This window comes from Mytilus galloprovincialis, chromosome 3 (genome assembly GCF_965363235.1).
Source record: "Mytilus galloprovincialis chromosome 3, xbMytGall1.hap1.1, whole genome shotgun sequence".
Classification (NCBI taxonomy): domain Eukaryota; kingdom Metazoa; phylum Mollusca; class Bivalvia; order Mytilida; family Mytilidae; genus Mytilus; species Mytilus galloprovincialis.
In genome coordinates this window covers 12,885,551-12,899,615 of record NC_134840.1, presented here as the reverse complement: position 1 = coordinate 12,899,615, position 14,065 = coordinate 12,885,551, and the positions used below count along the sequence as shown (strand labels likewise).

Genomic DNA, 14,065 nt, shown 5'->3' with positions numbered 1-14,065 from the left:
CTATTATGGCGATTATTTACATTCATTTCATTAAATGCATCACTTGACTGCAACATATTCAAGGAATGGGACTATACTGACCTAGCTATGCAAATGACCCATGTTGACGTCACACCATCTATGGCGTAACGGTCACAACATTGAGCGCCAAATTTGACTCTATCCAGTTTCTCTGTCTCCGTATTAAAAACGACTTATATTTGACTACCTGTAGGGTTCTACCAAAGGTAGTACCCTACACCCCGTAAAAAATATGTAAAATTTCCAAATTTCAATAAAACTTTTTTAGATAATGAAAAAAACGTTGTTTTCGCGTTACAGTTTGTACCCGAATTTCCATAAAACTCGCCCAATTCGAACTAAGACCGGGGATAAATTCGTTATCTACGTTCATATCCGTAGATATGGATATTTTAACACCCTTCAGTACCCTGTACACCCTTCGGCTACGCCTCATGGTGTACTGGGGTACTTCATGGTGTTAAAATATCCATATCTACGGATATGAACGTAGATAACTTATATTATCAGGTCTAGATCTATCTGCCCTGAAATTTTCAGACGAATCGGACAACCTGTTGTTGGGTTGCTGCCCCTGAATTGGCAATTTTAAGGAAATTTTGCCGTTATATGGTTATTATCTTGAATAATAATATAGATAGAGATGAACTGTAAACAGCAATAATGTTCAGCAAAGTAAGATTTACAAATAAGTCAGCATGACTGAAATGGTCAGTTGACCCCTTTATGAGTTATTGCCCTTTATAGTCAATTTTTAATCATTTTTCGTAAATCTTAATTATCTTTTACAAAAATCTTCTCCGCAGAAACTACTGGGCCAAATTAAACCAAACTTAGCCACAATCATCATTGGGGTATCTAGTTTAAAAATGTGTCTGGTGACCCGGCCAACCAACGAAGATGGCCACCATGGCTAAAAATAGAACATAGGGGTAAAATGCAGTTTTTGGCTTATTATTAGGATTATACAGTTTAGTCACCGGTATAGTTTGTCCATCTATATTATATTGTAAAACTATATATATATATCTTTTCTGAAAAAATTATTTGGTTGAAAAAGACTTGACTTTGTTAAATAATCAATGTAATCAATATGTAATCACTCAGTGTATGAAATTGAACTTAATTGTACTGTTCAAATTATTGGGCGTCATAATTGACAATAAAAAACTTTGTATTGTATATTGTATTGTATTGTACTATCCATAAAAAATGTATAGAAATCGAGGTATACGAACAAAGAAAAAAGGTCAACTGACAACTGGTCAGTATAAAAGAATCCAGACTGTCGAATTAAATTACATTCGATTTGTAACTGATAATTGTTCCGCAACTGACAAATTAAATTGATGCGTTCTAATTAACAATTAAAATATGTTTAAAATTCCACTCTATTTTATTTATTAATCTATCTGTCTATAAGGAAACAGAATATCAAATAGGCAACCGGACTCGGGCCGAGTCGTTACAACATTAGTGGGCGACCACGTAAGGGGGCGAGCGTGTTTTTGAGCCGATTCCTTATTTTTCGTATGTGTACTTATCCGATCCGCGGCTACGTTTTATGTTCGGATTTTACATAATATTTAGCTGGTAAATCAAGAGACAACCGAACGAGTATTATCACATGAAAATTCAACATGGCTGTCAAAGTGTTGAGTTTTCGACCGAAAACCAATATTTTGCTCATTTTAAGCATTTGTGAGTAACAATTTTCGAGAGACAGATTTAATTTAGCTGTTAAATTCCCTTAATTCTATTTTGACTCTTAAATATTCTGCATTAGACTTGTGTGACACATTTATCTGTACTAATTTCCTGTTCGAGTTTTCGATTTTTATCTTCATGTCCTCAAAGGTGTTGTTCAATCAGGTTAAAATCCTGTACATAAATGAATGACTTAATTACTTATATGTTGGGGTTTGGTGTTTTTTTTGGTTTTTTTTTTTTTTTTTGTTATATGAAACATTTATGAAATTGTATGACAAAGTTTTTCTGCATACAACAGGTTGGGATCAAACCCTCTATATGGTGATTATACCTGTATAGAGGGATAATCCTTCTATAGAGGGGTAAAATTATTCCTCTATAGAGGGGTATTTTTGTTTAGACTGGATTTAAATCAAAATAGGGCAGAATGGCATTCTCTACTTATTATGGCAGTAACCTGGAATAGTTGATGCACCAATTGATGTACTTAATTTAATATGCACATGCCCAGTTTGATGCTTATCTGACTAAATATAAAAGCTATTGTTCACCATGATTGAAAGCTGTGATGATCAGGTAAATTCTACTCACTTATGCCTCACTGAACAGAATTTCTATTGTTAGATTTAACATGAAATTTAAAGGTCAACTATAACTCACAAATTTCTATAATATGAATATATAATATAGGCTTATACCTAAATAATGATAATTCTAAAACATTTACTTGAAATGTTTTTATATAAGGTAATCTGGCGCAATACCCGCAAGGGTAGTCGCCATTAAACTCTATTTAGTAGTAGTAGTAGAACTATTCCTTTTGTTGTTGATCAGGTGTTCAGATAGATTTACAATAGATTGCAAGTTTTGTCACTTTAGCAGAAAACTGGTTATCCCAATTTAATTTGCTTTAAATCCAGTGCAAACAAAATTACCCCTCTATAGAGGGATAATTTTATCCCTCTAAAGAAGGATTATCCCTCTATAGAGGTATAATCACCAAAAAAAAAAAGAAAAAAGAATACTACTATTTTCGCAAATTATGCTTATTTTGATGTGAATGAATCTTTATTTATGTTGAGATATAAAATCTTGTCGGATCAGATTGCATTTAAGTGGGGACAAATCTTAAGTCTCTAAAGATGTCTTTAATCTTTGTCGTGATGATGTGTTTGTATGCAAATTTGTCCACCATTACATAAAACTACACAGGTTCCCGAAAACTTTGACATCATAATTCAAAACATTTGATGTCACAACTAAAAAGTGATTGTTGTTTGGTGTCAGAAGGTTATTCGGAGGTAATATAAGGTCATTCGGAGGCAAAATACAGCTAAATACCAAAAAGTGTAAATACGTTTATTACAGTAGAAAAATCAATAAAAAAAAATCAGGAAAATATCCAGAAATTTTTATTGTACTAACATGACTAATGAACTCAAAATCGTTAACTTTTTTTTGTCACGTTGCATCTGCGCTGAAAACAAAATTCTTCTTCCTTTTTCCAGTCTTGTTCTCATTAGAGTTGGAGTAAATTATATATTTATCAGTCCAGTAAAACATAGGAAGGAACTCAATACCAATCATTTGCCAATTTCATTTTTATACGACCGCAAAATTTGAAAAATTTTTCGTCGTATATTGCTATCACGTTGGCGTCGGCGTCGTCGTCGTCGTCGTCGTCGGCGTCGTCGTCGTCGTCGTCCGGCGTCCGAATACTTTTAGTTTTCGCACTCTAACTTTAGTAAAAGTGAATGGAAATCTATGAAATTTTAACACAAGGTTTATGACCACAAAAGGAAGGTTGGTATTGATTTTGGGAGTTTTGGTCCCAACATTTTAGGAATTAGGGGCCAAAAAGGGCCCAAATAAGCATTTTCTTGGTTTTCGCACTATAACTTTAGTTGAAGTGAATAGAAATCTATGAAATTTTGACACAAGGTTTATGACCACAAAAGGAAGGTTGGGATTGATTTTGGGGGTTTTGGTTCCAACAGTTTAGGAATTAAGGGCCAAAAAAGGGCCCAAATAAGCATTATTCTTGGTTTTTGCACCATAACTTTAGTATAAGTAAATAGAAATCTATGAAATTTAAACACAAGGTTTATGACCATAAAAGGAAGGTTGGGTTTGATTTTGGGAGTTTTGGTCCTAACAGTTTAGGAATAAGGGGCCCAAAGGGTCCAAAATTGAACTTTGTGTGATTTCATCAAAAATTGAATAATTGGGGTTCTTTGATATGCCGAATCTAACTATGTATGTAGATTCTTAATTTTTGGTCCCGTTTTCAAATTGGTCTACATTAAGGTCCAAAGGGTCCAAAATTAAACTTAGTTTGATTTTAACAAAAATTGAATCCTTGGGGTTCTTTGATATGCTGAATTTAAAAATGTACTTAGATTTTTAATTATTGGCCTAGTTTTCAAGTTGGTCCAAATGGGGGTCCAAAATTAAACTTTGTTTGATTTCTTCAAAAATTGAATAAATGGGTTCTTTGATATGCCAAATCTAACTGTGTATGTAGATTCTTAATTTTTGGTCCAGTTTTCAAATTGGTCTACATTAAGGTCCAAAGGGTCCAAATTAAACTAAGTTTGATTTTAACAAAAATTAAATTCTTGGGCTTATTTGATATGCTTTATCTAAATATGTACTTTGATTTTTGATTATGGGCCCAGTTTTCAAGTTGGTCCAAATCAGGATTCCATATCAAGTATTGTGCAATAGCAAGAAATTTTCAATTGCACAGTATTGCACAATAGCAAGAAATATCTAATTGCACAATATTGTGCAATAGCAATTAATTTTCAATTGGAGTTATCTTTCTTTGTATAGAATAGTAGTTGATAATATATGTTGGAAATTTGCCAGACATGAGTATGATGTCATTTTCTATTTTTATTTGCCAATAACTTTATGTAAATAACTTCATTGGAAATTTGCCAATATAAAATGTTGCTGATGAAGCTTTTTTTCCTTATCTTATCTAAAATGTTTTAGATAATGTATGTTGGAAATTTGCCAGACATGACTATGATGTCATTTTCTATTTTTATTTGCCAATAACTTTATGTAAATAACTTCATTGGAAATTTGCCAATATAAAATGTTGCTGATGAAGTTTTTTTTATTGTTTTATACAATAAACAATGTATATTCACTTTTACTACCAACCAATCTTTACCATTCAGTGATAACAAGCACTTTATTTTACATTTTAATATTTTATGATGTATTTAAAAGAGTAGTTATTGTTGCAAACTCCATTAGAAATTTGAATTGATATCAGTTTTGGAAAAAGGGAAACGGGGATGTGAAAAAAGGGGGGGGGGGTTAAATTTTTCTCATTTCAGATTTCATAAATAAAAAGAAAATTTCTTCAAACATTTTTTTGAGAGGATTAATATTCAACAGCATAGTGAATTGCTCAAAGGCAAAAAAAAACTTTTAAGTTCATTAGACCACATTCATTCTGTGTCAGAAACCTATGCTGTGTCAACTATTTAATTTTAGATTTAAATAAGAAGAAAATTGATTTGTAAAATCTTGACATTTGTTTTGTGTAAAAAAACCCATGTAATGTCAAAAATTTGATCACAATCCAAATTCAGAGCTGTATCACGCTTGAATGTTTTGTCCATACTTGCCCCAACTGTTCAGGGTTCGACCTCTGCGGTCGTATAAAGCTGCGCCCTGCGGAGCACCTGGTTAATACATGTAATTCTTAGATATATAAAAACCATACCTGATGATATCGTTTCTTTGTTTACATTGAATATGATGTCAAAACTTAAATAACATCACAACTAAAATCCCTAACAACAGAACCAAAATTGGAAACGTCACGGTATTTTTCGTTTCTTTTGTTTAACAGATTTTGAAGTTTAAATATGTTTGAATTGGGAAAAAAAATCATACAGACTTTGCTCCCTTTCACAGGTAATGCCTGCCTCATATTATAAATTGAAGGCATGCCTAAATTGAAAGACATATCAACTTCTGTTTAATTTTTATAGATTGTCTCATCAGCCAAGTTATATGTCAAGAATTGATTGTAACACATGCACCAAAATACATAACATTCCAACAGCAAGCAGACAACCTACAGACAAGCGATGTTTCTAAAGTGATAACACATACACTTGGTGTTCCAACAGAGGTAAATAAAGCAGGAGTAAGGTTAAGGTCAAACAGAGTTATTTCTAAAGTATTTACACATACTCTTGGTGTTCCAACAGAGGTAAATAAAGCAGGAGTTAGGTTAAGGTCAAACAGAGTTATTTCTAAAGTATTTACACATACTCTTGGTGTTCCAACAGAGGTAAATAAAGCAGGAGTAAGGTTAAGGTCAAACAGAGTTTTTGGGATACGATTGCTTTCAAGCAATCTGTAGACTTATACCGGTGGCTCAGAGCATTGCCCTCACGTCAATCGTTTTATTCTAAACATTAAGGAACATCTCAGATTCTTATGATTGTCTTGCTTTAAAAGGTAAAAACAAACAAAGGGATTGAACTTGAACAACTTTCCTATAATGTTCTTTTCATAATCTTCATGTTTGATAATTCCCTTGACTTATATGCGTGTTTTTAACAACACGGAAAATCAGAATTAAGCAGTATTTATATTTAGTGTTTTATAAATTTAGAATCACGTCAGAGGGAATTCCCAGTTTTGATAAAATGAGAGAGTTCTCTGAATTCTGATAAATCTATTTCTGTCATATATAAGAACTGAAGTTGAGTTTTTCTTATACATGTATGTTACCGTTATGAAACTGATATTTGAGATTGTACTTCCATAAAGAAATAGAGAACCATCTAGGTCGTTTAATAAACATTTAATATACTTTCTTGCTCAAGGGTTTGTTTTGGAATTATACACATGCGTATTGTTCCTTGACTTCAAGGGGTTTTAGATTGAATGGTTGCTCTGGATTCCCCACTCAATTAACTAATTTATAACTCATGGGATCTTTTTTTATGTATGTCTGCTATTGAGAGTTATTGTTGTTGCATAATTTTAAATCATATGCATCATTTAAATCAAAATAAATGTAGTCCGCATCGTAGAACACCCCTTCAGGCGAAATGGAGTCTTCCATATTATCGTTTCGAGTTGTCTCCCTTGCGGAAGTAACTTCCGTGAATTCTGCATCAAAACAACACGTCGAGCATTAGCTCGTTCTGTCAATAAACGTCGTATTATATTAAGAATGATTGCAATTTAAACCGAGGAATGTGTACGGAAAGGAGTCATTATCGCTGACCCAAAGGAAATTAAATATTTAAAGAGTTAGAAATGGGGTTCCTCCTAGAATTAACGTAGGAAAATAGGTGATAAGATACCTTCTCTCACTCTGAGTCTCAGTGACTGCTGTGGAAAGTAAACTTGGAATTGATAGTACAAAAATAAAACACAATAGGCCTAATTACATTGTTCATACACTTTTATCTGGGATTAGCTATTTTTTAACTATTTTACATGTGCAGTTGAATTAGTTTTGAAAATAATATTATCCAGCTACATGTATACACATGTGTCAATGAAACAACGGCAATCGTGTCCCTCAGAGCAATCTGCTCTTTGATTTCTAAAGTTTTTACACATACTCTTGGTGTTCCAACTGAGGTAAACAAAGCAGGAGTTCGATTAAGGTCAAACAGATAAAAGTTATTTCTAAAGTATTTACACATACTCTTCAATGGTGCTCATATGTACAAAGATATGAATTTACATAGAACTTTATCTTATTTGTGTGGAAAAGCAGCTTTAATTTAATTATCCGAATATCATGACTTTGTATTTATGGCCATGATGGCTATCTACTTGAACATGTTGAATGGCTTTATTAAAAATTATAAGTTTGACTGTTGCCTCTTAAATTTTTCATAGTTATAAAAATGGAACTAAGTCATTTGGTTTTTGTTATTGTAGGATGTAAAATGGTCAGGACTTAATCAGGGATCGTTGTTTAACAGACCAAAGGCAAACGTCCTAATGACAGTTGTAACAGCAGAAGGAAAGAAGCCATTGAGTGTGAAAAATGTTGCAAAATATCCTGTGAAAAGTGTAAATTTTGTTATTATGTCTAGGGTCATGATGGTAGAAATTCTTATCATGTGAACTTCCTAAGATTCTTTCTATCTGACCATGCTAATCAGCATGACTAGATTAAAATTTTAAAAAAAAAGTGAAATTGCATGCAATAATTAAGTTTTAACATGTTTAAGAAAAGACCAGCAGTTAGGATTATTCCAAAAATAATCATTTCACAGTGATACTATTCTAATGATACACACATTCTACTGTCAACATTACTTTTAAAAAAGATTGTATGAACAACATTTAATTTATGAGTCAGTGATGTGACATAACTGTTTACCTCTTTCAGGACATTCCTTCAGTAGATGTTGGTCAGATGATGAATGTGATACAGGATACATTCTTTGATACCAATCCTTTGATGATTGATACTGGTGTCGACAATAATGTAAGTGTAATTGATATTTTTGTCTCAGGAGTGCCACTTAAATACTTAATTGATAGGGGTGCCTCTGGGGTTCTGTTACCACCACCTTTCAATATGATTTAGATTTTAAAAATGTATACCTTTTGATAAATTGCGTAGTTAAAAATGTTACCTTTTCCGATATTGTTTGGGTTTCATGTTGTGTAATGTACATTTTGTAGGAGTGGAATATCAAAGAGTCAAAAAAGAGAAAATTGGTTGATAAAAACACAACCAAGAAAGATAACAAACAAAGATGTTATTGGAACTTTATTGAACTTGTCATATATTTCTGATAGTTTTTCTGACCTATTCACATATGTCCAAGCTTGAAAAAGCAAGCCTATTCCAGCATTAATTCCTATCACCTTGTTTATAGGGATACTGTATATACAATGTATCACACCAATAAGTATTTTGTAGTTACATTACAGTATGCAAACTGTGGTTTATCATGGTGTATAAAAAGGTACTCTTGACTTTAAAAGTCAATCCATGAAGAAAGATATTGCTATTATAATTATTCTATATCTAAATTGGCTTTTGTTATTTTCATTGCAGTTCTTTGATGTGCATACAGATTTTGATGTTTTCCGTAAGTTACCCGATACAATGAGAAGAATGGCTGACAGACTATTAGACTCTGATTCTGTGCTGAACCAGCATACAGTAGGAACTTTGAATAGCAGTCATCCAACAGACCTGAAGTTAATGGGAGAACTTCAGATGGTTCAAGATGTTGTTAATACGGTATGTATAGCTCATGTGTGTGAAAAAGGGGAAATGTAGGGAAAGAGGCAGTCACTCAGTCATCCAACATATCTTAATTTCTCCATTTTAGAGGAGCAACAACCTGGAGAAAGTTGGCCAACAAAATAATGATGCTGTCTAAGCAATATATATTATCAATCATTTGCAATCCTTGGTGAATAATAAACACGAGGAAAAGAGTCCATATTAACTCTGATGTCACCTTTCAAAACTCACACAACATTAACTAAAAGACAGAAACTTTAATAAATTGGGCGATTTTTCTTGTTTTCAATTATATGACTTATTTGTCATAAACGTTACAACCTTCATCACCCAACAGGGAAAAGGTCAATTTTTTTTTAATTTCAAGCTGTTACCAGATCCTTTCTAATTTACTGTGACAGGGCTAAGTGACATCATTGACAAAACCATAACAGCCAATCATTTTATGGCCTAATATGACATTATTATTTCTTTTGTAGATATCAGACAAACCTGAGATGATGTCCACAAAGTCACCAGATTTATTCTCATTTACTGTGACAGGGTTACGTGACATCATGGACAAACATGATGACCAATCAACACAAGCAGCTGATGCTAGTGACCTTGTTAATAATTTTATAAATAAGGTATTACATAATGTTATAATAAAGAAAAATTGCTTTGTTTGCAGCCATTTACCTAGCAACACCAATGTTCATGCATTCATCTTTTCCCTATTTTTCCTCACCAAATTGGATCATTTATATTTGAGGGTGTGTATAAAATTTTCAACTTGTATTCAAAATCTCAGTCTTGTTAGACCATTTTAACAGGCAGCAGCACCTACCCTTTTTATTTACAGCCTTGTAGGATTCAAAAAATTATGAAGTGATAGCTTTATCTTCTAGTATTGTGTTTATACCACTGCTGATAGACTGTAAGTCCCAGAACGTATCATCAGCTTAGTAGTTGCGTTGAGTCTTCATCATGAAAATTGGGGTTTTTACGACTAATTAAGGAATTTTTAACAACAGAGTAAAATTTCATATCCAGCCCCCTTTTACACTTTTGAAAGTTGGGGGGAGCTATTCTGTTTGCCTCAATCCCCTAAATTTCCTTGGGGTATACTTTTCACCAAAACAGCATTGTTTTATAAAGTACATCATCAAATGAGTTATTTCCCCTGAGTAAATTGTTAGCATTCCAGTCTGTAGAAGGATCATATTTTTGCATGCTTCCAAGGTATCTTAAGGATGTTCGCTGCTCAGTTTCTAAATAAATAACTTTTCATAAAACTAGTATGTACTAATAAGGAATAAATTGAGGAATTAAAAAAGCAAAAAAAATATAGGGGTCCGTGTGCTTGTTTTCGAGATATAAGCCATTGGAATTTTGGCGGGAAAATGTTCTCTCTTGATTTTTCATAGCTTTATCATTGACCAGTTAAAGTTCTCAAATACTACTAAAAAATAAATAAAATTTTATAAGACTTTTACAAATGACTTATAATTATACATATAAAAGATTTATAAAAAGAAAAATGGGGGTTCATGGGGAAAATTTTTTAAAGCATTCAAATGGATAAAACTAGAGGACTCCGAAAATCTGACAAAAATTCCAAAACATGACAAGCAGACATCCTTAATCCTCTTCTTAAATTATGCTAGCCCATTGGACACATCCAAAAGTATGCTGTAGGTCAGACAAATTAATGGCCTTTCACCATGTTCAAATGACCATTTATCAAAAATGTCTGATCCTATATTCTGGAACCAAAATCAGTGAAAATTCAAGTCTCAATACTTTTGTGTAGCTCCCTTGATTTTGATTATTTTTGCTATCCTTTTCTGTCAAAATTCATGATTTATACAGTAAAGTATTGAGAAATTCATTAAAACTGGTTTAAAACAGATTTTGCATATAAACCAGTAAAAATAGTCAATTAGCAGATACATTTTTTGTATATATTAATGATATCAGATTTCTCTGATTGTTTGATTGAAAGTTGGGGGCATAGTATTTTCTGAAACACCCCTTAACAGAAAACTCTATATTTAAGATAAAGAAAAGATAATATTTTTTTCATGTTTGTTTCATTGTAGATGACTGAAGATTTTAAAAAGTTATATAAAGATAATGTAATGATAGAAGTTTTGACCATTGTACCAGAGAAAGCAGGATATGTCCGTAAAGTTAGGAGTTTAAAAGCTGACCCCACACCTGTAAGTATTTGTTTGGGGAAGTTTTACTCCAGTTTAATTAAATGATGTCTTAAAAACCTGAGCAGTAGTTCTAGAATAATATGAATAGTTATGCTTTAAAAATATGTCGATATTTTCAAACACCACACCAGTATGTGATGAGTTTAAAACTGTTCTCCTTCCAGTGGGGTACTGTACACAAAAAGAAGACTATTTTTTTTAAATGACTCTATAGCATAGTTTTTTGGAGGGACAAAGTGGGGTTCAAAACCCAACAGCATAGTTATTAGGAGGCTTTGACCTCACAGCATAGTTATGAAGAGGGGGAAAGCAAGATAAATTCTAAATGTCAGAAATTTGAACAGTATCAGATAAAATTGAGGAAGGAAATGGGGAATGTGTCAAAGCGACAACAACCCGACCATAGAGTAGACAACAACCAAAAGCCACAAATGGGTCTTCAATGTAGTGAGAAACTCCCTCACCCTCTAGCCATTGTAGAAAAGTAAACGCATAACAATACGCACATTAAAATTCAGTTCAAGAGAAGTCTGAGTCCAATGTCAGAAGATGTAACAAAAGAAAATAAATGAAATGACAAAAATACATAAATAACAACAGACTACTAGCAGTTAACTGACATGCCAGCTCCAGACCTCAATTAAACTGATTGAAAGATTATGTCTTTATCATATGAATATCAGGCACAATCCCTCCAGTTAGGGGTTTAGTATCATAATATCATAAAATATATGAGAAGAACATAACAAGTCAGGAGCCTGTAATTCAGTGGTTGTTGTTTGTTTTTGTGTTACATATTTGTTTTTCATTCATTTTTTTATTTAAATGAGGCCTTTTGTTTTCTCGTTTGAATTGTTTTACATTGTCATATCGGGGCCTTTTATAGCTGACTATGCGGTATGGGCCTTGCTCATTGTTGAAGGCCGTACGGTGACCTATAGTTGTTAATGTCTGTGTCATTTTGGTCTCTTGTAGACGGTTGTCTCATTGGCAATCATACCACATCTTCTTTTTTATAATAACCCTTGTCATGCCAACAACTGTTTTTTAAATAAATGTGTTTAGTTCCGATGCAAAAACCCTATAAGTGAATCAATATTAAAGCCAAAATATGCAATCTTTAATGACTTGACAACAGTATCGTAACTATATCCCTTTTTAATAAGTCTGTTTAAAGGTTTTGTAAGCTTTTGAGGTGAATACTGACATTTTTGTGCTTTGTAAAGAATATTACCATAAAAAATTGGATGTGAAATACCTGAACATATAAGATGTCTGTATGTTGAGTTATATTAACAAATTGTTTCCTTTATACCGATGATAAAATTTAGTAAATGTTTTGACTAGTTTGTAATATGGAAAACCCTGCTGTAATAATTTTTCAGAAGTACATAAATTTCTCTCGCTAAAATCTAATACAATGTTACATACACTAGCGAATCGTACAAGTTGAGATATCTAAACACCATAAAATGGTGACAAGGCAACGTCACCATCTAAAAATGGATAATTAACGCTAGGAAATGAAAAATCATCTTTTATCATAATTTTTTGTATTAAGCTTCCCGTTAATGATATAGATATCAAGATTGAGGAAAGGGCAGTGGTCATTGTTAGTATTAGCTTTATTTAAAGTAAGTTCAACAGGATAGATTTCTTTAGTATACATACTGAAGTCGTCATTATTGAGAGCCAATATATCATCCAAATATCTAAAAGTATTGTTAAATTTTTGTATCAAATGTTGTTTCCATTGGTCTTTGCTAATTTTAGTCATAAATTGTAACGCATAACAATACAAAAACAGGTACGCAATAAGTGGTGCACAGTTAGTCCCCATTTGAATTTAAATAACTTGACGATATACGGAATCTCCAAAGCAAACAAAAATGTTATCAAGTAAAAATTCAAGCACACATATAGTATCAAACACCATTATTAAGTATTATTCTGATATTTGAACAGAAAAAATATGATTCATTTGTCAGTATAAAGGTTATCCACAAACAACATCAACAAGTATTAAATGAATCTTATGAATTCTATTTATTTATTTTACAGACACCAGGACCTGATGATTCTATGAAACAACTAAATTTATCCAAAGACTATGATGAAGATTATCCCGCCATTTTCAACATTATATTATGGTTTATGATTATCCTTGCTATAGTTTTATTTAGTGTTAGCTATGGTATGTGGCACATGGACCCAGGAAGGGATAGTATTATATATAGAATGACAACAACTAGGCTAAAGAAAGATTAATTTACACTAGACTGGGGGAATCAAAATTAATTACAACTTGACTGAAAAAAATAACTACAACTAGACTTGAACTATTTATTTGACTCAAGAATTTGTTTCATAGCACTTAATGTACTAATTGTTTTATAACAATAAATGGTAGTCACATAAATTGATGTGTTTACTTATATATGTAATTTGGCAAGTGGCAGTCATGTGTGGTAGTCTTACTGTTGTCAGTACATATACCTGAAATTTATTATGACTATTATGACAGTTCTTATGTGTGTGTGAGATATATTCCAGTCCCAAGTTTATTATGTAGACTTAATAATTTGATTAGCACATATGTACCTGAGGTTAAGTGTAATAGATATGTAGTATACTATTGATTTGCTAGCACATGTGTACATGATTATAAGTGTGAAAGATAGTGGATGCTTAGTATGTTAAATGTATTATGATGATAAAATATGCACATAACATAAATAGTACAAATGTTTTAACAAAAAAAGGGTAACATAAGATAGCTCTAATGATTTCTTCTTTACAACATTTATTGTGTTGATGGTATATCTTTTGATGAAACAAAGTATATTTATACAGTAAACAATGT

At 32.2% G+C, this 14,065-nt stretch overlaps 1 protein-coding gene across 2 annotated transcripts; it reads left to right on the top strand.

Annotated features, from left to right (window-relative positions):
- Positions 1-1,594: 1,594 nt before the first annotated feature.
- Positions 1,595-13,621, top strand: LOC143067213 (renin receptor-like). 2 transcript variants are annotated; one of them, XM_076240314.1, is made up of 8 exons: positions 1,595-1,722; positions 5,748-5,890; positions 7,669-7,803; positions 8,126-8,224; positions 8,804-8,992; positions 9,478-9,627; positions 11,083-11,202; positions 13,264-13,621. In XM_076240314.1, the coding sequence occupies exons 1-8, from the start codon at positions 1,662-1,664 to the stop codon at positions 13,468-13,470; spliced, it is 1,104 nt and encodes a 367-aa protein (XP_076096429.1). In that variant the 5' UTR covers positions 1,595-1,661; the 3' UTR covers positions 13,471-13,621. The 2 variants fall into 2 exon arrangements, with proteins under 2 accessions (XP_076096429.1, XP_076096430.1); XM_076240315.1 differs by lacking the exons at positions 1,595-1,722; positions 5,748-5,890 and adding an exon at positions 6,024-6,052.
- The last annotated feature ends 444 nt before the right edge of the window (positions 13,622-14,065 follow it).

Bases quoted from the DNA above. Each gene is read 5' to 3' on its own strand.
- LOC143067213 (XM_076240314.1), top strand. From the start codon at position 1,662: ATGGCTGTCAAAGTGTTGAGTTTTCGACCGAAAACCAATATTTTGCTC. The intron at 7,804-8,125 runs GTAAATTTTGTT...TACCTCTTTCAG, and splicing joins CAAAATATCCTGTGAAAAGT to GACATTCCTTCAGTAGATGT. The intron at 8,225-8,803 runs GTAAGTGTAATT...TTTTCATTGCAG, and splicing joins ATACTGGTGTCGACAATAAT to TTCTTTGATGTGCATACAGA.